Below are 25,646 nucleotides of genomic sequence, written 5' to 3'. Positions count from 1 at the left end.
TTGACTTTTCTTTTCCTGGCGGGAATGGGTTTCCATACGGTGCAGCACCAAATCAAAACAAACACAAACTCCCGAACACTTCCAAACCAGCAGACAGACGCATCACTCTCCCACCTCCACACGTGAAGAAATGTGTTTTCATTTAGGGCTAAGAAAGCAGTGAGGGCATGACTCTGTTTTTGAAGTAGACTCAGGATCCAAATCCTTGAAGCCTGGACGTCTACACCTTTTCAATCTGACACTTGTCAAAGAGCACAGAACAGAAAAAAAGGGCACATTACTGATTTCAAATTGAGAAGACAAGAAAAAAAAGATGAGCTAACAATGGGTTTTCATCTAAGGTTCATCATCATTTATTAGAAAATGTTCTTTTACCTGAGAGAATCCTTCAATAGCTTCCTTTACCCAGTCACAAAAAGTGGTCTGTGTTTGTGTGTGTGCGTGTGTGTGTGTGTGGAGTGGGTCTACGCTGATGCTCTCACTGGTGGGCGCGCATTTTTAAAAGCAATCGATTATTTTCCCACAAAAAAAAAAAGATCTGCAGAGACAAGTAATACGCCAAAAGGTTCACTCACTCACTTATTGCACTTCATTAAAAAGTAATTGTAAACTTTATAATTATTTGTTAACTGTCTTCGCCTAAAGGCTGTTTATTTTCAGGGTTAAACTAATTTAAAAAACATTAAGTGGTGCAAAAGGCATTTGGATTGGGTGCAATTTGTTTTTTTTCATTTTGTCAGAGAAGGTTTTTCCACGTGTCGTGGTTTGGGCCGTTGAAAGTGCATTTTATAATTAAGTGCTCATGTCAAACTGATAGTCAGCAGGTGGTGGATGTTGTACTCAGTGGGATAATGTAATTTTTGAAGATTTGTGATTCTGAATCAAGTCAAATCAGTTCCTAACATCTTAAAAGCAGAAGTAATGGGTAAAGTAAACTTGTTTATACGCTACAAGCATCCCACTGATGGACATCCACCTTCTCAAATACTCTAACGTTACATTAAGTTGGTCGCAGGGAACAAAAATTAAAGCTTCACACACATATTGCAAAAAGGGGGTACATTTCGGGGCTTGTCTAAATCTTGAAAATCGAGGCCTTAACGATCACCAAACAATGAGAGCATCGCATCAAACTTCCAAACGACACACATACACATTCACACACACCACTTTCTGAGCAGTTTACAAAAAAACAGCACATCTCGTAGAATCCTTATTCTCCACAACATCCCCAGTACCCCTCCTACTTGTTCTCGGAGACCCCGGGCTACCGTGAAGAGTAACCGACCCCGAGGACCAGCCAGTCAGCTGGGCCAAAGGCCAGCTCACCCAGGCAGTCCCGACCCTCGCCCACACGGAGCAGCACGGGTCTTCAGGTCACGCTAAGAACCTCTGGAATACAAACCAGGCCGAATTTGATTTCACAAGCGAGACTGGCTCGTTGTTGTTGAGCTTGTCTTTTTCTTTCGGAGGGAGCAGGAGGGAAATTGCATAGACATCTTGCTACTTGCATGTCTTCACAAACTCTACATTTGGCATAGGGGGGGACCAAACACAACCATGAAACCAAAAAACATCACAGACAATCTCCACCCTTGTCCAATGTGTCAACATGTGAGAATAATCCAGGATCATAGTATCTATGGAGGGATGGGCTCGGAAAGCCCCCGCAAAAGCCAGCCTTGAAAACCTTCACTTTGCTTGTTGTGGTCTGCCAAGCGCAATTTGCTCGAGCTGAGGGTGTAATCATAGACCGAAATTACTTTCAGCTTTAACCAGTCGGAGCTGAGAACCAAATATGGTGTTCAGTTAAACTGTCATCATCATCGAAGACTCCATTTACACTTCATGTGTCTCTGAGCAGATTGGATCTCAAAAAAAAGTCAAGAGGCATTTGAGATGGATTGAAATCTGATTGCTCAAAACTCAGGAGGTGTTTTTTAAATGCTTTCAAGCCAGATGTTGAGAAAGTGTGAATGCATTCGTGATTTTTACTCCTGCAAACTGTAATTACATTATGGAAGCAGACTTTAGAGCTTCTGGTGTTTTTTGGGAGTTAAAACAGTACTTTCTTTTGACTGGAGTTGGGCTTGCTGACTTGTACTCGACATAATCAGGCCAACAGAGGCGCAAGCATGTGCGGCTCGGTGTAAAGGAAAGTCATAAATCAGAAGTAGAAAGTACATATTTTTACCTGAAACTCTGTTTATCAGTCTGGATTTTTTGATGTGATTTGCAGAGTTGGAGATATCGACCATAGAGATGTCTGCCTTCTCTCAAATGTAATGGAACTAGACAGCACTCGGTTTGTGGTGCTAAAAGCGCCAAAAAAAAAAACATTTGAAAAACTCAACAGCAATGTCTCTTTCTAGAAATCATGACCCGGTTACACAAGATAATCCACAGACCTTGTTTTGAGCAGCTTCACGTCAGAATTGCTTTTCATGTAGAAACTGCTGACAACAAGATCTGTGGATTATCTTGAGTAAGCGGGTCATGATTTCTGGAAAGAGACATTGCTGCTGAGTCTTTCAAATGTCGTTTCGAGCATCTCAAGCTGAGTGCCATCTACTTCCATAGCAATGCATCGATGTCGGACATCTCTCCGACACTCTGCAACTCACAGCAAAACAATCTAGACTGATTAACAGCACGGCAGGTTCGAGAAAAATGATGGATTTCTGATTTTAGTTAATCTAGATACAAGACACTTGGGATGTAAATGGGGCCTGTGTTAGTCCCTGTAGGAAACTGGTCCAGGTTTGTGACAATCTCGTATCAAAAACTGAGCTGTAAAGATTTTTCGGCTGGCTTCTCGGGGCGAATGGGGAGGCGGACAAATCCATTTTGGCCTTTTCCAACTTTGATGTGGGTGGTGTTGCAGCCACGTTAGCTGACATTCACGCCAAATAATATCTTGCTTACATTCTATACAGGCCTCCCACCTCCCACTTTAACCCATTAAAGCACATCCCTGCTCTCTTAACCTTTAGCCACTGTGGCTGCTGGCAGCACTCACATCAACAGTTGGTAAGATCTGATACCATAGTGAACACACACACGACTCTAGGCATTCATGTGTAGCGTGTCATGTCGTTGTGAGAGTATGAGGGGTACGAATCTATCTCTTTGCAAACAACAGGAGGCACAGGGTTCATGATTAACGTCACGGGGCACTTCTGAATATGGGTCGGCATGCACATGTGAGAGAGTGCACACATACACATGTATGAAGCATTACACATTACTTTGCTTTTTTTTGTTTTTTCTTTACAGGAGAGCGGGATGGAGAGGTTAAATTTGCTGCAATAAATCTCGAGTGTTGTATGTTTTTGTATTTACATCCTTGGTTATGGCCAAAATAAAAATGCAACGAAAATAAAAATCAAAACAGAAAACATACAAAAATACATAACATAGTATTGCACCTTGCAGACGGGCAATATATATATTCTCAGTTTTGTTTTGTTTTGTTTTGTAACGTATGTGTGACACCACTATCTATTCTGCTGGTGTGTGGAAGTTGGGTTGTGGGTGCCGGGCTCAGGTCCAGCCCCCTCCTGTCAGCTACATTCAATACCATAAAACTCTCATCCATTACAAAAGTCGTAATCCCTCAGTCTCTGGGCCATTCACATTTTAAGATTACTGTCTAAAGACTGTGCCTTTAAGTTGGAGAAGTGCTCACATTAGCAGATGGCCTCTAAAGTCTCACAACCGAATAAGATAAAGAGCACAAAAGCTTGAGGGAAGAGTCCTTTTGTAACTTCTACTGATGCGTACACACAAGCACATATTATCTTAACATATACATTTTTAAATCTATATATGCATCTCTGAACTTTCACATGTGCCTGCAAAATATGACTCCTCCCAAGTTCCTTTGAGTTTTGTGTTGTGTGAGGTATGACAAGATTGTTTCAGTTTTTTTTTGTTTTTTTTTTTGTATTTTTCAGTTTCTGTTGCATTATTTTTCCTGTTTGTGTTTTTTTTCCAAAGTTGTTTTTCATAAAAAAGAAACAAATATATAAAAAAAAGAAAAATTCCTGTTTTGTTGGTTGTAAATTCCTCCTGATAAAAGGGGACGGACAACTTGGACAGATACACAGACAAACAGATCAGTTGGCTTATCAACACAAAGTATAGATGTGAAAAAGAAGTGAAATAGTTTCTATGTTACACTGCACGCATGGTCAAAAAGTGACTACAGCTGTTGTTTTTTCCTTTTTTGTTTTACACAGAGCAGTTTTAAGCGTCAAAAAACAAACAGAAAAATAAGAAAACAATGATAAAATGAAAAAATCTCCAATAATTTTTGTTCAGGAGTCTTTTTTTAAAGTCATCTCTTTTAATTTTTGTTTTGTGGATTTATAATCATTTCATATATCTTTTTTTTTTCTTAATCTAAATCAGACTCAGAAGGTAATGCAGCATTATAACCCCTACTGTCACACACACATACCCAGTCAGCTCACGAGAACAAAGGACATCGATAGGTTTTCTGTTTTTTTTCTCTTTTTCAGTTCTTTTACAAAGACGTGTTGGAATTCCAAACCTGCATCTCCGGAGTGACGGATCTCTTTCTGATCCGCACCACATGAGAGTTGGAGGTTATCCTTTTGGAGGGAGCTGAGGGGACATTTTGGGGTTGTCAGCTGGCATGGGAGCAGGGGCTCATATGCGGTTGTTGTGGGGAGCTGAAGGGGAGACATATTCCAACGCCGCCGTCTCCCAGTTCCTCCGAGTGTTTGTAATCATCGTCTCTACAACCGGCCACATCGCCCTCTCTCACCCATGTCAATGATGGCAGTGAGGGTCGGGCCCTCGGCTTTTTTTTTGTATCCTGTCCCGCGCTGTCTTTTTGTCTTTTTCCTCTCTCACATCAGACAAGTCTCTCGTTCCCGTCGCTGCTGCTTTGCCGTTCACATTCATTCGGTGGCGCCACTCTAAAGGGCAGTTACGGCCAGCCTTGTCTCACAAGGTAGAGGCCTGGATCCCGTTTGGTGTCAATGATTCTGGGCCAAACTGGGGGGGGGGCGTCCCCACTCTGCGGGGACAATAGCTTGGGTGCTTAGGGAAGAGGAGAGGAGGAGAGAAGATGACGATGGAAGGGAGGGCTCTGAATTTCAAATGTCACCGGGCTGACTCTTCAGGGCGGCGACGGGAAAACGGTCAGGGAGATTTAATAAGTGCTACACAGCCCTCGTACGCAGGGGTCTCTCTGCACCCCTGGTCGTGTTGGTGAACAGGTGAGGGTCATGTGCTGTTGGTCTAATACTGACAACAGGTCAGGTTTGGGACTGAGCCCACTGCGACTGCCAGCCTCTGTTACACAGAGCAGCCAAAACTCCAAAAAATCTGAAGCCGCCCCACCAAAACTCACCCACTTTTAATCTCTTCACCAAAACTCGCCCTGTTTGAGGTGAGTTTGGGTGGAAGGACTCACCAACTAAAACAAGAGTTGGTTTGATGAGTAAAGGGCTGAAAGGAGGACCGCTGCAGTAGTGCAAAAACTCCCACCAGCCAGGCTGCAATGGGGGCAATGGGTGGGGTGCAATTTAGTCTGAGCTAAGCTCCAGAAAAAAGCGCATTGTCGTGGGTAAGGCAGGGCAGGGGGGTGGATCTCTGATAAGTGGTGACGCTTGTGACGGGGGAAAACGGGGGGATTCTTCCGGGAGTCAGACCAGACTCCACCACTGTGCCCAAAGGTGGCGCTCCAGTTCCTCTCTCCTCCCTGCGTTGCTCCAGACATCGGAGCGCTGCGGCTCGGCCATCCGTGACGACTGCCCATGATCCCTGCCACGTGTTGCTCTGCTTAGGTACTTCTGAGGGGTGCAGATTACCCATCCTGTACAAGTGCCCAGTATCAACTACTGCCTGGCCTTGAATATAAAATAGATTCTCTTAGTCTGTCTTTTCTTTCGCTCTCTTCTCGTTAAGAGTGGTAAACCCAGTTAGATTTGGCTTGGCCCCAGAATTGGAATGAACAGAGCGGGCTTTTACTTTTAATCTAATCAACTTTCTTGAATGGTCGTTTGGCGAAAGCACACTATGATACCTGCCATGGATGTTTGCCGCGAGAAATTACCGTTTTAGTGGTGAGCATTGGTAAAGTGCACGAGACTAAAAGAGCTTTGCCTCTGGAGAAGCTTAATTTCGGTTGAGAACATTCTACCGTTTTACGTCTAATGCACTGTCCATGCATGAAAGAAGCTTATCTAAATGATTTATCAAGATCCGATGGCAGCCATCATGAGCGTACTGTGGAAGATCGCCATGATGCAGAAGGAAAAGGCCCTTTCTCTGCACGCTAATTCATCGGGCGTGGCCACCGAGGGGGTTTCCGGGAACTCTGTCATCTATCCTCTTGTTACTCTCGTGAAAAGGGTGTCAGCTGGGCTGCACATCTGCACTGTCCTTTCACCGCTTCTGTGAGTCAGGTTTCTGTTTTGACAGAAACTGGTAAATCCAAATTTAAAAAGATGACACTTGGTCCCATATAACAAAAAGAGATAACCCGAATGTGATGGGTACCATTCCCTGGAGTCGGTTTAACCCTCCGAGGGGATGGCTGGCCCTCCTGTCTTCAATGGTATTTCATTTCAACCAAGTGATAGCACTGAGGGTGTGTGTGAGTGTGTATAATTGTTTGTGTGTGACGTGAGTGTTTGTCTTTCCAAGTGTGCACCTACGTAAATATCGTGCACAGTTGTGTGTTAACCTACACATGCGCCAACTTGAATGGTGTATGTCTGAGTGTGTCGGCTGCGGGCAGCTGCCCCGTGTCCACAGAGGTGAGGTAGTGCCTGATACCACGGGGGCAGTATTGCTGCCCCAGCCTGGGGGTGTATCCACTTTGAGGTAAATGGTAGCCTTCTTGGCATTTGCCTGCTCTCAGTGGTGCCCATGGTTTAAAAAAAGGCAAATGTGTATGGAAGCCTGGAGGGGCCACACTGAGCTGAGTCCGTGAGGAGAGGACTCGGTACAAACCCTGCAGGTTAGGGCTGTATATTGACACTGCTGCGCAGTGCATACAGTAAAATGAGGCATTCACGTTACTCTGAGGTGAAGTTGTGTTTTCATGTTGTGTGTGTGTGTGTGTGTGTGTGATGAGCTTTGCCGTCTCGCTGGTGGTTGCTGCTATTGAAAACCTCCTTGGAGGCTGCGTGTGGGAGATTTACTTCTGACCCTGGCTCTGACTCTGCAGTCCAGCTATTAAATCTTGTTTCCTTGCTCTCTATCTCCTCCTCTCCCTCCCTCCTTTCTTTCTTTCTTTCTTTCTTTCTTTCTTTCAATGCAGTGCCTCCTTAGAGAGGAGAAGGGCTTAAATGTCATTAACACGTCAGTGCGCTGCTGGCACGAGCAGCACGGGCAATAACAAGGCAAGTCTGCTCATATGTGTGAGTGCGTGCGTGTGTGTGTGTGTGTATGTCACAGGAGCCGGTCCGATGACAAAACTGAAGGTAGATATGGAGCCATGGTCTGCACATTGTTTTCAAAGGTAGACAACACAATTTCATAAAACTGGAATAGCCTTATATAAATATAGCACCGGTGTTACTGGGATCTAAGAAGAAGCTCCAGAAACAGCTGTAACGGCTCAGATTGAGTTGAGGAATCGATAAAAGACTATAGGTCTGGTAGCTCTGCTTTACTGCAGCCATTATACACCAAAGTGATGCTTTGAGAGCATCTGCAGAAATTTGAATGTGCAGTGTTTTGCTGATTGTGTTGTGCCTGCATGACTGTGAGCTATAATGTGTCACTGATGTCCATATTTTCTGAATTACCGCCTTAACACTTATTCAGAAATAATACTGAGAGGTGCTAGCCAGCCGGGGAGCTGGAAACATGGGCTTCAAAAGGTGTGTAAATCTGTGACCGCTTAAAAAAAAAAGAGAACCAGACAGGGGGAACGGACCCCTGCAAAGAGCGCTGCTCTGAAGAACTGAGGTGAAACAGGCTGTATGTGTGTATTTGTGTGTGTGTAAGCGGTGTGTGTCGGTGTACGTGTCTTGGCAAATGGCTACAACTCTTACTAGATAAGACATCGTGCTCAGACAGAAGGGCCCCCACACGGATTTTAAAACAGGGGTAAGTAAAAGGAGGAGAAAGAGGTGGAGGAGAGGGTGCTCAAAAAACAAAATCCTCTGTTTGCTTGACTCTCCTGTTGCTGGTGTGTTGTTTCTGTTATTGTTGGTTCCAGTTTTTAAACCACGTACTGTAAATGCGATGTCGGAGAAATGCAGATTCCTGACGAGAGGACTCTCCCTCCATCCTTCCCCTAGAAAAATGATGGCCCTTCCCATCTCCCAGTTTGTCCCAACTTCCTCTTCCCTTTGCGTGGTGGCAACTGTGTGTTTCACACCTCCTGGTCCTCGAAGACCTCCAGGAAGAGCGGCGGGAAGAGTTCGTTGGGACACTCCACCTTCATGTGAAGGAAGCGGCTGGCGTGGCACGCCCCGATCATCCGCAGGTCCGTCACCTTCATCAGGAGCTTCGGCCAGAAGTGAGGAATGTTGTGCTTGCGGTAGTTGATGTAGTGCTCGAACGCCAGCAGGTACGTCTCCTGGCACTTCTCGATCTTGTCCATGCAGGTCAGGCCGGAACGATCTGGTGACGGGAGGAGACGGAGGGAGGGAAGGAGGCGAGACAGGAGGAGATAAGTGGGAGATTTAGAGAGAGGGAGAGAGGAGAGGAGGAGGGGAGAGCGTTTGAAAATGAATGCATGAGAGATCATCAGCTCAGTGTTTTTCTGGCTAAATGTCAACAGTCTTGCTGGAGATTGTGACCGTTTTTTCGGCTCGGTGAACTTTTCATGAGTTATTACGGACAATTTCCAATTTACTCAAGTACTGTACTTAAGTGTCAATTTGAGGTACTTGTACTTTACTTGAGAATTTTCTTTTCATGCTACTTTATACTTTTACTCCTCTATATTTCAAAAGGGAAACATTGTACCTTAACTCATAATCTCACAGCTTTAGTTAAACCACAAATTAATTATTTTTTTCACATAAAAATCATAAAAAGAGTTTACAAAATATCATGTTTTGTTATAAATTACCAAACAGATTATACAGGTACAGATGCAAGGATTAGTTGATCAATCGATCATTTGATTCACAGAAAATTACCAATTATTTTGATAAAGATCTAAGTGAGTTTGTGAATTTTGTTTTGCTTTCTAAATATGATAGCTGTTATTTATTTATGTCTGTCTTTTCCTTTTAGGTACTGTTCTTGTCTTCTTGATTTTAATATAACTTATCCTGTAGTTTTCCTTTTGTATAAAACTGTGATAAATAATGTGTTTAAAAAAAAAGGACGTCACATTACTCGTAGATCAGCATCATGACAACGGAAACTTTCCACTTTTGCATTTGTATTATATCCATTCAAGCATTAAAAATATCCATTAACAATTGTTTTTATAAAAGTGAAACTTTCCTCCCAACCCCTAATGCATTCCCTGAGAATCCTTAAATTGCTTTTCTTTTTTTTAACAATAGTGCACAATTATTACATTGCACGATCATACACATCCTCTATTTGCATCCTATGATTTCAAAACCCCGAGCACGTGTCCTAAAACCCCAAAATAAGTCTCATGTTAAAGTTTCTACAAAGCGCAAACTAAGAGCTAAAGCTTTTTAATCAAGTTTAGGATGAAATTTAGATTTGCTCTTTTCAGTGCTGAATATGTATGTGGACTTTAATCTTCAGGCCATAATTACATTCTGATTCACAATAGGCTACAGTATAGACTGTGTAAAGCGGCGGGTAATGAATATGGACTGACATGGGATTGTGTCTCCGAGGGCACAGAAGAAATTTACATTTACATTACAATAAGCTGGAACTGTTAGACTGTGAATGTGATGAGCGAGCGAAGTCTCAGTCACAAGTTTTAGAGAAAAAGTCAAAAGTTCGTGCATCAACAACAACCTGAGCTCATGAGCAGCACGGCCTGCAACAGCGCCACCTCCGTGTCGTCCAGGTTGAACTGCGCCAGGCTCTTGCCCAGATCGAAGATGGCGTCCGACACCACGCCCAGCCCGCCGTTCTTCAGCTGCTCGCGCTTCACGGCCATCTCGCCGCTCAGCGTCAGCGTCTCGCTCTCCGGGTCGTAGCGCATGGCGGCTCGCAGGGACATGATCTCCATGCAGCAGCCCTTCAACAGGATGATCTGGTCTTCACAAGGTAGCTGAAGAAAGAAATTAATAATATTAATTAAAGTTATTCTTATCTCTAAACAATTATTTAAACACATTTTACATTTCCTGGCTGAAAAAAACTATAGAGAAAACTAAGGAGGAAATTATGGTGGACAACTTCCCCAAAATGAACATTTTTCCTATGAAAACAGATGATGTGGTTACTGCTTTTTATTTTCTCTGAGTGTTTGGGTTACGGATGTGGAACAGATGGATAAAAAAAAGGAGAAGAAAGCAGAAAATGGGAGAGAAGAGACAGAAATGGAGGAGGGTTTGGGTATATGGCCAACTATTTTCATTGTAATTCTATTATTGAGTCTGTTTTTTATTGCGTCTTGTATCTGATTGTTGTTATTTTATTTATAGTGGTAACTTCTGCTCTAAAGTGGTCTCTGTCTCTTCCAGAGACCAGGCGGAAAAACTAAAGGGGACAGAAATTTTCCGAGGAAATATGGCTGTCTGAGTCAGTCTTTGTCTTTTCTAAAAAAGGTATGTATATCAGACAGTATATGCTGATTTATTATTTTTTTTATTTGAGGGGCTTATTTATTTCTTGTTTACTTTACTGGTCTTAAATTTAATTTTTATTATTTTTTGATTTTGCCCTTCATTTATTGTTTTTTGTTCATTTTGGTATTTTAATTAAATTTCATGATTATTATTATTATTAACTACAAGAAGATTATTGTACAAAACCTTTCAAAAAAGCACTAAAACCATTAAGGGCAAAAACATAATTAAAAAAATAATGCTAAAAACATTTATAATGGCATACTCGAGGAGAAATAAACAGGATCAAACAGTAATTTGTGAAAAAAAGGTAGTTTCTATTTTTTTTCTAATTTCATTTTTTAATTCTTTTAAATATTTTTTTTGCTACTGTGTGCTGCCATTTACAAGTAAATGAGAGTTTAGAGTATAGATGACAAATTGTAAATTCACCAAGTAGTCTGAAAAAAAGATTAATTAAAAAAAATTAATGTAATTGTAATCTAATACAGAGAAAACTTGTAACTAAATTAAAATGTAGCAAATTTAAAAGGGCTAACATACTAATCTTTTTTATTTTTGGTCAAAAGTTTATATGTAGAATAAAACATTCATTCTGCTGCTTTTCGTGGCTCATTTCTTGAAATTTTTTTCAGCTTTGTGGCCCAGTTCAAAACATTTATTTAGACAAGTAATCAAATGTAATAGGCTACATTTCTTTGATGAAGTAAATACAATAAATACATTTATTTTTAACAGGGTGACAAGTTATCTGTAATCTACAAAAAAATAATCAAATAAAAAAGCCAAAATGAGATACATTATGTTCTCACACTATTCCTCCAGAGAGAAAAAAACCAGACTAACGCCTCGTTGTACAGACGGAGCGAAAAACAATTAAAAAGAAAACGAATCATTGTGTTCATTTATAAGTCGACTAGAAATGGATACTGACGCATTTTGATGATCACAGATGTGGTGGAGAGGACGGGAGGGGGAGAAACATGAAGCCGGGCTGAGCGGCGTCCGACATGTTTTTCCACTGATGAACACAGATTATGACTAATACACCCTGATTTACATGGATATTAGAATCTCTGGGTTGAAACCCATTTGATTAAATCTACAGACTCTGCTGTGCTGAATTAAATCTCACCTTAATGTAACTCACTGCTCTTGACTGCTGAGCAGATTAACTGGCATTAATTGTCTTGATTTGTCTTGTAAATGTGTACCTGGAGGGCATGCTTAATTTTTAGTGACTCAATAAAGGCCGGCTTTGTTTCTCTGCATTCTTATCGGTAATTCACCGCAGCGGCGTGAACGGGTCCGCCGAACAGGTTCTCTCCCTCTGAATCCTTCGTCAGATTAAAACTGCTTCTTTCTTAATACATCTATTATACTATGAATAGGAGATAACGTATTAAACACGACTGATTATCTGCTCCGGTGTGTGGAATAAACTCTGCATCCTTATCTGCTGCTGATTTAGTTTCTTCATCTCTAAAATTAATAGAAGATTCAGTTTTGTAGTTTATACTCTCATTTAAATAAAAGCATCCATCATAATGGATCATAATGGTTGCATTCGTAATAATAAAACAAACGGAATGAATTCAACTTTGAAACATGCTGATTAAGAAAAAGTGAAGCCCTCTGCTTTCCAAACTATCTGTGATTTATGCTCTCAAAAAGCCTTAATGTATTACCATCATAACGTTTCCTCTCTGCAGCTGTCCCATCAACAGTAACGCTGCTACCCCGATAATTATCCAATCTGAGGTCTCATTACGAGCAGCAGAGAGAAAAAAAACGTGATTACATGTTGCTAATCAAGGCGGGGCGAACAGGAGAAATCTCTGATTGTCAGCAGCAACAAAAGCTGCGTCTGGTTTTATTTTTAAAGTCAGACGTGAGGTGTGAGCGTGTGAATGATCTGCATATTTACCTGTGCTTTGTGCTTTTTTTTATTATACAACTTAAATACAAATTAACAACAAGATCCAAAGAAGCAATTAACCATGATTAAATCAGCATGACAGCACACCGTCCTCATCACTAAAAATACGTCCCCGCCACCGCCATGGCAACATCGTAACCTCAAAAGCTGAAAAACTGATACAAAATTGATCCTTTTGTTATTATTATTATTTTTAATTCATTTCTGGCCTTTACTAGACAGGACAGCTATAGTGTGAAAGGTGGAAAGAGAGAGGATGACGTGCAGGAAAGGGCTGAGGGGAGAATCGAACGCGTGTCCAGTACAGTAAGGTCATAGCCTTTGTACGTGGAGCCAGTGGCGGGCCTTTCTTTGTTGTTAAATTTGATGTAAATCAACTGAAATTTAAGGTCCTGTTAGATGTCAGATGCATGCCTTTCTTTGTGTGCGGGGGAGCAAATGTTGTTCTTTAAAGGCTTTAATGTCGACTGAATCGGAACATTTCTTTGGATCAAAACGTTGTGGATTTCGGAAATTGTTACATCCATCTTTTCTTCAATGAACTTTGACATTTGGACTTTCCAGCGCTGTGGAGTTGACTGTTGATGGAAATGTTTGGATCACATCAGCTGTGCTGGTGAGCTGATGACACGAGACTTGGTAAAAACTTATGTGGCTGAACTGTGTATAAAACATGAGAGGGCTTTTAATTTGAAATGAGGACTTTAAATTTGCCAGAGAACTCCAGTAATAAGTACTCAAACCAGAAATAAGTTAGTACTGCAGGATATCAGGTTCCCACATGTCAAAGTCAATGTTTTTTTTTTAAAGATATTTTTCGTGACTTTTTTGCCTTTATTATATAGGACAGATATAGTGTGAAAAGGCTAGAGAGAGGATGACATGCAGCAAAGGGTCGAGGTCGGACTTAAACCCGTGACTGCCGCGACAAGGACACAGCCTTTGTACGTGGGATGCCCGCTCTTCCAGCTGAGCAACTGGGCGCTGTCAAAAGGTTTTTTAAAATGGATTTTTGATGAGAAGCCTGAAATAAAGTCTGCGGTTCAGACAAGATGAGGAGACTTTCACGTTTTGTTCTACGACATAAAATTAGTTAGTAAATAGATAAAGAACGTCATTATGAAGAGCCACGTCAAACACAGCTTCACAGCCTCGTAGCTATGGCGACGAGCTGTACCGTGGTTCCTTTATAGTCAAGTGATAACTTTTTAATTGTGGTGATTGCATTTAGGCTTCAAAAATCCTGAAAGTGGTGTTCGTTTGTGAAGATTATCTTGCTGAACAAAACGTTCATAAATGTTTATTACTACAGAGCTGTTTTACTGCACTAGCTCAAAATCCAACGGAAAAATCCCATAGGCCTTTTGACAAGTGAACTAGGGTGACACTAGATTTCACATTGGTTAGTTTGTTATTTTTCACTCTGACCAATGATGAAACTTCATCACTCACTCGTTCACACACCAACTTTAGTGTTTATATAGCCTACATGTGAAGTGTGTGGTAGCTTAATCTGTCCACAAAAAAAAAATATTTTTCCGCCAATATCTTAGTTGCAACAAGATTGAGCTAGTGAGGCAGTTTTGTGTTTTTATGAGTTGTATAACATTAGCAATAGCTCAAGAAAACCGGCGGCTTCAACAGGAACTAGACGTCATCTCTGTTGCTATGTCGTTGTGAAGGGTCGGTCTACTTGCTGGAGGAGTAAACTTGGTTTGATTACACGGGACTGACTGTTTTTCGGTTATGAATCAGACCCCACGTGTTTCCATGGATACCAGTAGCAAAAAAGTTTGAGAGCATATAGCCCCGTTATATGAAAACATCATTCTGCATTTTTTTACTTAGTTGCTCACTATTCTATAAATGCAATATTACACTTGAGGGTGAGGTGTTTTTAGGTTGTAAATATTGGTTGTAACTCTTGCAGCTTCTTAACAAGAGTAATGGCTAATCCTGCGAGACAAATCGACCTCCTAAATCACACATTTCCTCACCTGACACACTCACAGGACCAGAGAGGCTCGGCTGTGTCTGCTTTGTGTTATTTTTCTTTGCATGTCTCTCCCACGCTCGCCCTCTGCCCCCGAGACCATTAGCCAACACTTACCTCAGAGAACATGGGCAGTTTTTTGGCAAAATCGACCACACGGGTGATGGCAGGAGTGATGATCTTGGTGAACTCACTGAAGGCCTCCAGGTCCACCTTGTCTCCGTCTGACGTGGGGGCAACCGGGGACTGGCCGATTTTTTCTGGCTATACGGGGAAAAAAAAACACGGGCTGATTAGAGCGCAGTCGGAAACGACAGCAGACATAAACAAAGGGGTCAGAACTGAATAGAAGACGAGACCTAACTGTATAACTCATGAACGCTGCTGCTATGCTTCATTTTTACAAAAATTCTGCCTTCAACTGTACACTGATAATCTGGCAGGACTCACATGTGTGTATTCTTTTGCTTTTTGTTGTTGCTGCTGTTGTGTCGTTTCTTTGTTTGTTTTCTCAGCCTTGACCATCCTAGTGAAGGGGCAGCCTCTTGTTCGGTCATTATTATTGTCAACCGACAGCTTTGGACTGGAGTTCTTTCTTTCTGTTATTTTTTGTAAATGATGTTGAGTGCTTTACGTCTACTGTGTCTGTTGTTTTATTGTTAAAAAAAAACGTGAAAAATAAAAAAATAATGAAAAATATGAATTGACTAGAGGACAAGCCAAAGTGTTTGTTTTTGGAAACAAATCCAGAAAAATACAAAAACAAAACCAACAATAAACTTAACCTATTAATAAGTAGAAGGACAGTGAGAGCACAGACCTACGCCAAGGCCACATACCCAATCTCACAATGTTAAAAATAATTTGTGTGTCTGGTCTCGTGATTTAGTTGTACTCCAAAATATAATACATTCTTCCTACACCTTTCCAACAAGTTTTATGAAAATCAGACCAGAGAGTTTTCCTTAATCCCACTGACCAACAAACTAACCAACAAACTAAACCAAAAACACGAAACCAACATGTTTCCAACATGTTTCGAAAACTTTCAATGTATTTAATAGCATAAAAGTACTTTTGATTCTTAAGTACAGCAAATATCTGATACTTTAAGCCTTTTACTCAAGTAATATTCTAAAAGGTGACTTAAGTGTTGCTTAAAGGTTCTTTATTCACCACTGAAAACATCACTGTGACTCCCTCGTCAACACTGTAGAGTCCGCCCGGCTCCGTCGTCACACAGGACCTCGTGTGGGAGCCGAACATCGTCAAAAAAGCACATCAGAGGATGTCCTTCCTGCAGCCGCTGAAGACAATGACCGTGCACTTCTACACGGCCCTCACTGAGTCCATCACCATCTGGTACGCTGCTGCCACTGCCAAGGACAAGGCGCGTTTCATTCGCTCTGCGAGGAAGGTAAGTGACTGCAATCTGTCATCCCCCCAGGACTCCAAGGACCCTCCAGGACCCTGGGGCACGATGGAAAGACTGCAGCTGACCCCTCCCAAACCTGGACACCGACTCTTTGAACCACACCCCTCAGGCAGGAGGCCTCAGGGCCAAAACCTCACGCCACAAAAACAGCTTTTTTAAATCTGCGGCTGGCCTCAATATGACCCCTATGATATGGACTCATTTTTATTTCATTTCTATTTTGTAAATATTTTTACAGTATACTTTTTTTTTTGTTTTTCTCTAAATATACTTATGTCTTGCACCTATCCTCTAAAGCAAATTTCTTGTAGGTTGAAACATAGTTGGCATTATATTCTTTTTAATTCTTATTTCTCTCAAAAATTGTGAGAAATTAGTTGATTCAGAAAAGTATTTAAAAAGATAGGAAAAATTATCTAGGGAAAAAAAACTGGGTATTATTAATTATAATAATCAAATATATACAGTTATGTTACAAAATGTTTATACATTTCAAGCACTTTTTCCAGGTAATTTTTGAAAAATAAAAAAAAAGACTATTCTTATTATAAATTAATTAATTTATTTTATTATAATTATTAATATTTATTTATGAACTATCATTATTATTTTTTTAAAATAATTTATTTATTTATTTTACAAATTTCAGGTTATTGTCTTGCATTATTTACCAATTTCTTGCTAATTTTTGGGTCATTTCTTCTTCCATCGCTCACTGGCATCTTCACATGCTTTTGAAAGAAATCTAGCCAGTTTGCTCAGGTTTTATGTAACATTTAAGTGCTTATACTCTGGAAGAGCAGGACAGCAGAGCAGACTTGTGCTTTGGTAGAACAAAGAAAAGAACAAAGTGCATGGGGAAAGACATAGAGTGCACTACAATACAGCAATATGTGTGTTTTTGGAATTGAAGAAGACAGAAGAATAAAATAAGATTATAGAAAAATCAATAAGAGCGGCAAGGGGCTTAAAGTAAAACATCGCAGAGGAGACAACACAGTTTCAAACAGTTTTATAGCCTTTTTGCTCCTTTCTACAAAGTGCTTACTTGCCTTGGGAGACAAATTAAAACCAATTTATCTGATAAGGACCGCAGATTGTGCTCAGAGAGAGGAATGGGACATGTCACCCGACAGATAACGCTTGCTTAGAGCAGGACTGCAGTGGGGAACTGCAGACCAGTAATACATATGTTTACCGAGTTGTGTGAGGGAAGACTGTGACCATGAAAAATACTGTTCCACGCTCCGGTGAATAAAGCGCGTGTCAAGGCCGTCGTCATTTATTCAAGTCGGGCTGAGATAAAAGTATAGGAATAATCACCTCACACAATGAAGCATCAATCTTCATCGAGAGGGAGACGGATACCGCGGATCTGTGCAAACGTAGCCAACGCTCTGATGTGCAGCTGAGAGCTGAGCCATTACGGAAAATTTAAATAATCGTAGTGCTGTCTTTGAGGGACCGTAACTCTTGTCATGTTAGAGCCAACACAAAGTATTGGTTTCACTGGTGGAGGTCAGCGGCGTTTTTCATTTCAGCGTTAAGAAAACAGATCTCCGGAGAGAGAGTCTGAGGTTCAGAGCTGCTGAAGGCACGCCACCACACTCTAAAGTGGAGGAGGCTTAGAGACAAACCGCGAGATTTAGCTGCACGTCACGAGACAAAACCGATGACAGAAATATGGAGTCCATAACTCAAACTTTTTAAGGTTGCTTATGTTGGAGAATCACATTTTCTTCCTTACCTACAGCGGCACGGAGCCATGAAGGTTTAGGTTTTATTTGTCCAGGTTTTCAAATATCTGAGCCTCTGTATCCACCACAATACAAAAGTGAAAAACGGCATTAAAAAAACAGAACTTTCTCTTTACAGAAACTGTCAATAATCCACAGCCCTCCTTTTTAACACGTTTTCATACAGAGCATTTCTTTACTTGAATGCAGTCTCGAGACACAGTCATGTTTGTGCATCACCCAGGTTAGCAGGGACAGTCTCTGAATGTGGAAATTTAATTTTTTTTTCATGCAAAGAAAACTTTGTTCAATTGCATGGATGTGACTGCAGAAATCTCAAAGACTGACACCTCAAACCAACGCACCTGTAATTTGGGTGTAGTGACACTTTACAGGGTTCTCACAATTATGCAAAACCTGTTAAAGTCATGGAATTTGGAAATCTCATTTTCCAGGCTTGGAAAAGTAATGCATGTAATGAAACTGTTACAGTAATTTTGTGTTTATAATGTAACGTAACATAACGGCAAATTTATTTTCTGTAGCTTTTGATGTAACGTAGCTCTAATATGAGGCGATGTGTAATGTTTTGCTCTTCATCATGTACGTTTCTTTATTGTTTTCCCCAATGTGACTCAGAGACTCAGTCAGCTGATGATTTTTTTTCTATTCTAAAATGCAAAAACTGTTCGTTAAAGTGGTGTTCCCCGAATCTCTGCCTCACACGTACTACTCAGCTTGGGCAGCTCATTGGCAGAGAGCAGAGGTCAGCAGGCGTTGTGTTTGATTATGTGGTGTTAGTAATCGCAACGGCAGCAGATGGAGATGAAGATTCCTCAAGTCCCTGTTTTAAGTTTTTGAGATGAAGAATGATTTGTATCGTTTTAAGGGTGAAGCGTGTAAAATTTAGAGGGATTTGGTGGCATCTGGTGCTAAATTGCAGATTGCAACCAGCTAAACTTTTTCCTTGTTAGAATTCCCTCTGTGTTCATTGTTTAGGAGATTTGTACCGTGAATTATCCACAAAGGTCTCCTCTTTTCCAAAACAAACCAACCAGATGATTAAAGTTGCTAAAAACACTGAATAAAGCAGTTTCACACTACGCTGTCTGGCATCTAAGGGACACGCAGCTTGCTCATCACATGCTAATTTGTGCTCACCCCCTTTCACTGATGAGTTAATATGTGCTCACTTTTTACTAATTCAGACGTTCAGGGTTTTTTTTTTTTACCAAATTTCTCCACAGAGGTCTCCTCCTATCCAAAACAGTGGTTTAAACTGGTAAAAACACCGAATGAAGCAGTTTCGCATTACAAATCCATGTATTTCCGACACTGTTTGGCAAGTCGCTGTGGGCAGCTCGTCTAACACATGTGGTCACCTTTTTTGCTCCGATAATTTAAGATCCAGATGTCCAGGAGGTTTTCACCATAAGTCCATATTATTCGCAGAGGTCTCTTCCTCTCCAAAACAAACAGAGCAGGTGATTTAAACCGCTGAATAAACTGAATAAAGACGTTTCTCATTACAAATCAGCGTAACTCTAGCGCTGCTTATTGCAGATGGGCTTCTAAGTGCACTGTCCGACACAAATACACAAATGGCCCCTTTATGGAGCAAAAGTTTGATTTGTCTTTTCTGGGCTACTGTAGAAACATGACAGAGCAACATGGTGATCTTCATAACAAGGATCTGGTCCCTATGTAGATATAAATGGCTCATTCTAAGGTAACCAAAACACAACTGTTCTCATTTTCAGGTAATTATACACTAAAGAAAACAAACGTTTTGTATTACATTCCTATATATCCCCTTAAATCCTACACACTGGACCTTAAAATGTATTCCATTCACCTCCATTGCATTGGTGTGGAGGCAGAAATCACAAAACAAGATATTCCAATACGAGGCTGAAAAAACCAAAACTATTTGCATGGCTACATACCCACAAAAGCCATGTGAGAAAATAAGTTTTTTTTTATAACTTGGGTGCAATGACATTCAGGAGAAACTGCCCTTGAAAGTTTTGCTAAGTGAGCATTATTCTAGGTCAGCTTCACTACTTTTAATGAAAGGAGTGTTTAACCATCCATCAGCTGTGTAAGTGGTTTTATAACACATTTAATCTCAATACTACAAGTGTTGGAGCTCAAGCAATTACAAAAATGTGTGTGATTGTGCAAATCTATTTTTGTGAATGTCCTCTACATCCTCACACGGGCTTTCTTATGGACTAATGTGATTTTGCTGTGACTGTTGATGTATGTTTATTAACTGCACAGCCATCTGGGCGGCATCCAGGGAAAACACTTGGCCGTGCCCACAGTGATGGCGAGGGAATATGTGTTTGCTGCATTAGAGGCTGGATGGTCCACACAACTGTATATCCGTGTCTCACCAAACGCTCCCCATGCTCCCATTGGCCGTCTCACCGACATCGCTGTGTGGACGGGTTAAAAACTTTTAAAAGATAAATGAGAAAAACACTGAATTATTTTAAAAGGACCCAAAGCAACAAAAGAAAAACTGCACTCTGTGTTTGTTGGCCTTAACAAACAGATTAAAACTAGCTTAGGAGGGATATTAACGTCTGATTTTAATTTTTAAAAGGTCATTAAAACATCCTTTTTTCATTTTAGGAAAATCGCCAAAGTCAGTTTTTACTGGATTATCTACAAAGTCTTTATTAGGAATGGCAAGCTCTTTAGGTATTTTGAGAAGGAAACCAAAGACCTAACTCTTTGATCCGGCATTATAATTGTTTATTTATGCACAGGAACCAGGTGTGCTGTGTTTAGTGTTAATAGCTGAATGCTAATTTGAAACACCTGCCCAAAGTTAAAATGGTAAAAGAAAAGAAAATACGTCCATAAATCCAAACACGGAAACACAAAACATAAGTGTCTAAAGGGGGACAGACCGTTGTTTAGACGGCCCAAAATTTTGAAGCCCCGTCAGTCTGAAAAAAGTCCAATTGGACTGAAAGCCCATTTACTTCCGACAGTCCGTTAATCCAAAAACAAACAAACATTGATACGAGGTTTCTCAGAGAATACAAATCACTTGAAGTTAGACAAGTAAATTGCCAGAAAAAAATGTTCACATTGTTCATTTCTGTAAACCACGGATACATTATATTCGACAACAGTGCTGTGATGAATGTATACTTGGGTTTAAGCACAAAAGACGCCTGGTTATGCTTAAGAAAAGAGCATATTTGGATCAAAGCTCTCAGGTTTGGTGGCACATAAGTGGCTGGGAAACTCCACAAAGGGTCAGTAAAAAACACCCGCCATCAGTACCTCAAACACTGACACTGACAAACTGAAACCTTCTGTAGGAGTGTGCATTTTTGGAAAAGAAGGACTTCGAAACAGTGGACGCTTGCTTTTGGGATAATGGGCTGTTGGAGAAATGGGCTTTTAGTCTAGTCTTTTTTTGGACAAATAGGGCTCCAAACTTTTTTCGCTGTTGAAACAATGGCATGATATTGTCCACTATGGTATAAGGTGTGAGAATAATGTTGTTTTTCTTTTATTTTGAAAGAGTGTTATAGCTTTAGTTTTTATGTTTTAATCAGTTATATTTTTAATAATATTATAACATTATTAAAATTATATAAAACTTTTTTTTAAAATCACAGGTGTTGATTTTACTCCATTCACATATTGATTTTTAATATATTTTTTTTAAAACATTATTTTATTATTTTTATTGTTGTATTTTTTAATTACATTTATTGTTTTTATTTATTTAGTTATTTATTGCTATCTGAAGTGCTCTGGGTCGCATACTTGTATGAGTTGTTTCATCAATAAATATAGCACCTTACGCAACAAAATATATAGGTCAGGGAGTCGAAACATTATGAGGAGAGATCGTAAAGCTCCATATGTGTTTCAAATTCCCAAAGTAACCCTTTTCCTTTACACATACACAAAAAAGACACAATATTTTAAAGTGACCCACAAGAGGCTCAACATATTTGGCCTTAGATGAACCCCAGTACACAGTGGGAACTGGCACTTGCTAAATTGGGAGGAGAAAAGGAGGGGGGAGTTTTTTTTTCACTGTCGTCTCATCAGTTATGTGGTGAACTTAAACTGTTGACCTTTCATCAGATGGATTAGTGCTGGAGAGTTTGTTCCAGGCGAGCCGGAGAAGAGAAATGATGTTTTCATCTGGCTCGGATGGTTTGAACTGTACACTCGGTTCATGCTTTATGTGATTAAGATATATTTTAAAGCAGCAGAGATAATTGTATTATGTGCTCTGTACCATATTACAGAACGAAGAAAAAATAACTGAGCAGGAGGATTTATAGAGTTGTTGATCAATACTAACAAATCAACGGCTACTGACAAATCTGGCCTCCAAACTTACCCTTACTCCCAGGACTCCCCACACACTTTCAGGACGCTTTCAACACCGATGAAATATAGACATCTGAACCTCGGGTCATTTTTGCTGATAAATATTGATATCATCTGGAAATAATAAAATGCTCAAACGCACCGTACAGAAATCCGAACTGCATGATGAGTTGATAAGATCACCTCGTGACTGCAGGACCGCGAGCACGTACTCGAAAAATGCTGATGTTTTTTAAACTCTGAATGTCTGTGTTCAACCAAAACCATATGTTCTTAATGCACTGAATCTCTGATTTTTCCATTTAACGTCTGATTAGCTGAGCAGAACATTTCAAATTTTTTTGAAGTGGGGTTGTATGGGGTACCCATTCATAGTCAGTGTATTATTATTATTACTGAAAAGATCACTAGCAGTTTAAGTTCATGATATATTTACAATACTTTCGCTGCTTTACCTTACCATCAGACAGACCTTTCCTTATGGCGCTACATTTTCCCAACAGTAGAACTTCAATATTCCTATAGCTAAACTCTTCTTCTGTAAACTTTGGTTCATAAAATATCCTTTTGTCTCTACAGTGAACGACATTTCTAATTTCTGTCATATTCAGTCTTTATTGGGGTTTTTTGGCAGAAAAAAAGGACTGCATACTGGCAATAATCTGGCAATATCATCCGTATCACGATACAGGGTAAATCAATATGCTGATTTTTAAAAAAATTACTTTTAGAAGCTAGCCGTGCACCCTTTTTGACTCTACCTGTTTCACTGTCCTGTGTTCCTTGTGTTTGTGCTACCATTATGTTATTATTTTATAGTGGAAGGGTCAAATGTAGCGCTGTAGCGGTCGAGGATTTAATCCTTTGAAACCTGGATTTCAATTTACTTTTCTTGTGCTGCGTTCAGACACTTTTCGCAAGCATTTAAATATTTGAACCCAGAGCAAACATTGGAAAAAGGTAATGAGCAACTTGCCAAAAAATGTCCTAGAAAGTGAAATAATTACATATTTATTTATTTTTTTTAAAGTAATTAAAGCACTGTTTATGGGTTATTTCCTTGTTAATTTGTTTCTTTTTTTTTCTTTTTATGTATAATTTCAGGTAATTTTCTTATACATTTTACTAATTTCTTGCTGATTGTTAGGTTTTTTCTTCTTTCATTGCAATATGAGGGTAAATGGAAACCAGTCCAATTCTCAATGTAGTGTACACTCTAACTGGTATTGATTCTTTTAGGTGACTAAAATATGTTTTGCTGCTGCCCCCTCTATAGTAGCACGTTACTTAGCGTCCATGATGGACTGTGGATGAGTACCTTCTACAACCCCACTTCAAAAAATCCAAACTATCTCTTTAAGCCAGCCAGTTGAGCTGTGCTTTTGTGCTTTTTTTTGCAAAATGTTGCTGAGACCGACATGAAATAACTCCAGAAAAAGTTAATGAGTTCACAACCTACTGGAAGTGGGAGATTTGTGTGATTTAAAGGGCCGCTAGTTGAGTTTATGCCTCGCTGGAAAACTAAATGAAATACTTGGAGCATAAAGAGCGGCCTGACCTTTGCTAGCGAGACAGTAGCAACAAATGGATAGTTAGAGAGCGTCATGCAAATTGGCAAATAAGAGTGAATTAACAATTTTGCATGCATACTTGAACATTTGTGTGCTCACGTGTGTTGTAGTTATGTCTTTTGCAGTTTTAAATCAGACACATGCAGTCATTTTTTCTTTAGCTTTTGGGGGTTAATCACCAAGAGTTTCCATGTATTGTCTAATTCAAATATCTATCATCAACTATGAGGGACAGAAGTGTAGACATGCACGTACACACACAGCTGTAGCTATACGATCTGACTGTCTTGTAAAAGCTGTTTCCAGACGCCTGACCACAGAGTGAGAGAGAACATTGTGTAACTGTAACTCAGGCCAGTGTGTTCCTGCAGATCTGGAGGCTCAGTTGAAGAGTAGAAGAGTACAATGGGCAAAACACATGACGTTTCAATGATGTGTTGTTTTTTGGTTTTAGCAGCTATGAAAAATCTAAACCACTAAGTCCTTTATTACCAATAAAACATTGTTTACGTGCCAATGTGACGGTGTATTTATCCATGGTCAGTTAACGGCTTAAATTGCATCCTTCCAGAACATGTTTTATGTCACTGATCTGTCAATCCAACTGATGTTTTACAGCAAAAATATATCTTTTAACATTTGCAGTGTCCCGTTTAATTCACGCCAAAAAAAAAGAAAAAAGGTTGTTTTGGAAGTAAAGCGCTTACATCTGGACCTTGGTATGAATTTAGTAGATGATATCATAGATGAATTTAGATCAAAGTGCAGGTGCGGATGTTTGTGTCGTGTCTCATAATGGATATTTAACAAGGACTATATGTATGAGTCCTAGTATGTTTTGTATTTTCATCACAATTTTTCACACATATTTAATCAATTTAAGGCACTTTCTTAATATTTTTTCTTCCGTCTTCCTCTTCTCTCTGCAGTCTTTCTCTTAACTCGATGCAGAGCTTACTGTAAGTCATTTCGTAATCATCTGCCAGCTAAAGTACAGTGCATGAGGAGCTGTGTCACTGCTGCCGTTTCATAGCTGCCGTCCCCCACAGGACTGACAAGCCTCATCCTGGTTGGCTTAGCGTGAGAATTTAGATATTCAGGGTTCAGTGGCTACAGCCTCCAGAGCCCCGTTAGTGGGTGAAGCCTGTGTAAAATAGAGCTGCTTATCCTTTTAGATGAACCGCGCTCAGGGCTAAGATATACAGTGTGTCACAGCAGCACGGGTTACTGTGATAATCGGACTTTTAAATCCTGTTTTTTGCAAGTGCTGCTCTTGAGACAGGCTTTCTGTAACTTTGTGGGGTTAATAAAAAAAAGCTTCATAACCTAAATTCTAAAGCCAACCTAAAAGGGTCTGTTTGTAACTGTTTACATGTATTATTCACTTTTTTTTGCAAAAACTATCAGCGCAAAAATCCACTGTTTACTTCTAGTGGTAACACCAGAAGAAATTGAGAGAAAAGATTTGTTTTTAATGATAACAAATAACAAGAAATTGGTGAAAAAAATGACAACCTAAATCATCATAAATGGAAAGATCTTGTGAATATAATATATGAAATGTAGAAGATTACGAGAATTACAAACCAAATATATATATCTGAAGAAAGAAGAAAGACAAGTACATAACATTAAGTTATTCTGTAACATGAAATTACTCTTTTTATCAACCTATGAAATTGGAATATATATTTATATGTATCATTATAAAAGAAACTATGGCGGCCGGTTGGATCTCGTATTACAGTGAATCGGTAACCTAAATCATGTTTCTGAGAACATTTGAGGTGAGAAATACACAACTCAGTAACAGATTCTTAGTTTATATTTGAACAGCGCTGCTTAGTTTGAATTTGAATAAATGGGGCATT

The 25,646-nt window shown here is 39.9% G+C and overlaps 1 protein-coding gene across 4 annotated transcripts in view; it reads right to left on the bottom strand.

Moving 5' to 3' along the window:
• Positions 1-329: 329 nt before the first annotated feature.
• Positions 330-25,646, bottom strand: part of thrab (thyroid hormone receptor alpha b) — a 198,316-nt gene continuing 172,999 nt past the window's right edge. For all 4 annotated transcript variants that reach the window (XM_042507811.2, XM_042507813.2, XM_042507812.2 and 1 more), the window contains 3 exons: positions 14,777-14,923; positions 9,949-10,207; positions 330-8,613 (listed from right to left, as the gene is read on the bottom strand). In XM_042507811.2, coding sequence (XP_042363745.1) covers positions 8,363-8,613; positions 9,949-10,207; positions 14,777-14,923 — 657 coding nt within the window. In that variant the 3' untranslated portion in view covers positions 330-8,362. The remainder of the gene's footprint in view (positions 8,614-9,948; positions 10,208-14,776; positions 14,924-25,646) is intronic.

This window comes from Plectropomus leopardus, chromosome 19 (genome assembly GCF_026936395.1).
Source record: "Plectropomus leopardus strain MGB_pleo_1.0 chromosome 19, ASM2693639v1, whole genome shotgun sequence".
In the NCBI taxonomy this organism is placed as follows: Eukaryota; Metazoa; Chordata; class Actinopteri; order Perciformes; family Serranidae; genus Plectropomus; species Plectropomus leopardus.
The sequence above is the reverse complement of the archived record's forward strand: the minus strand, read 5'-3'. Positions and strand labels throughout refer to the sequence as shown.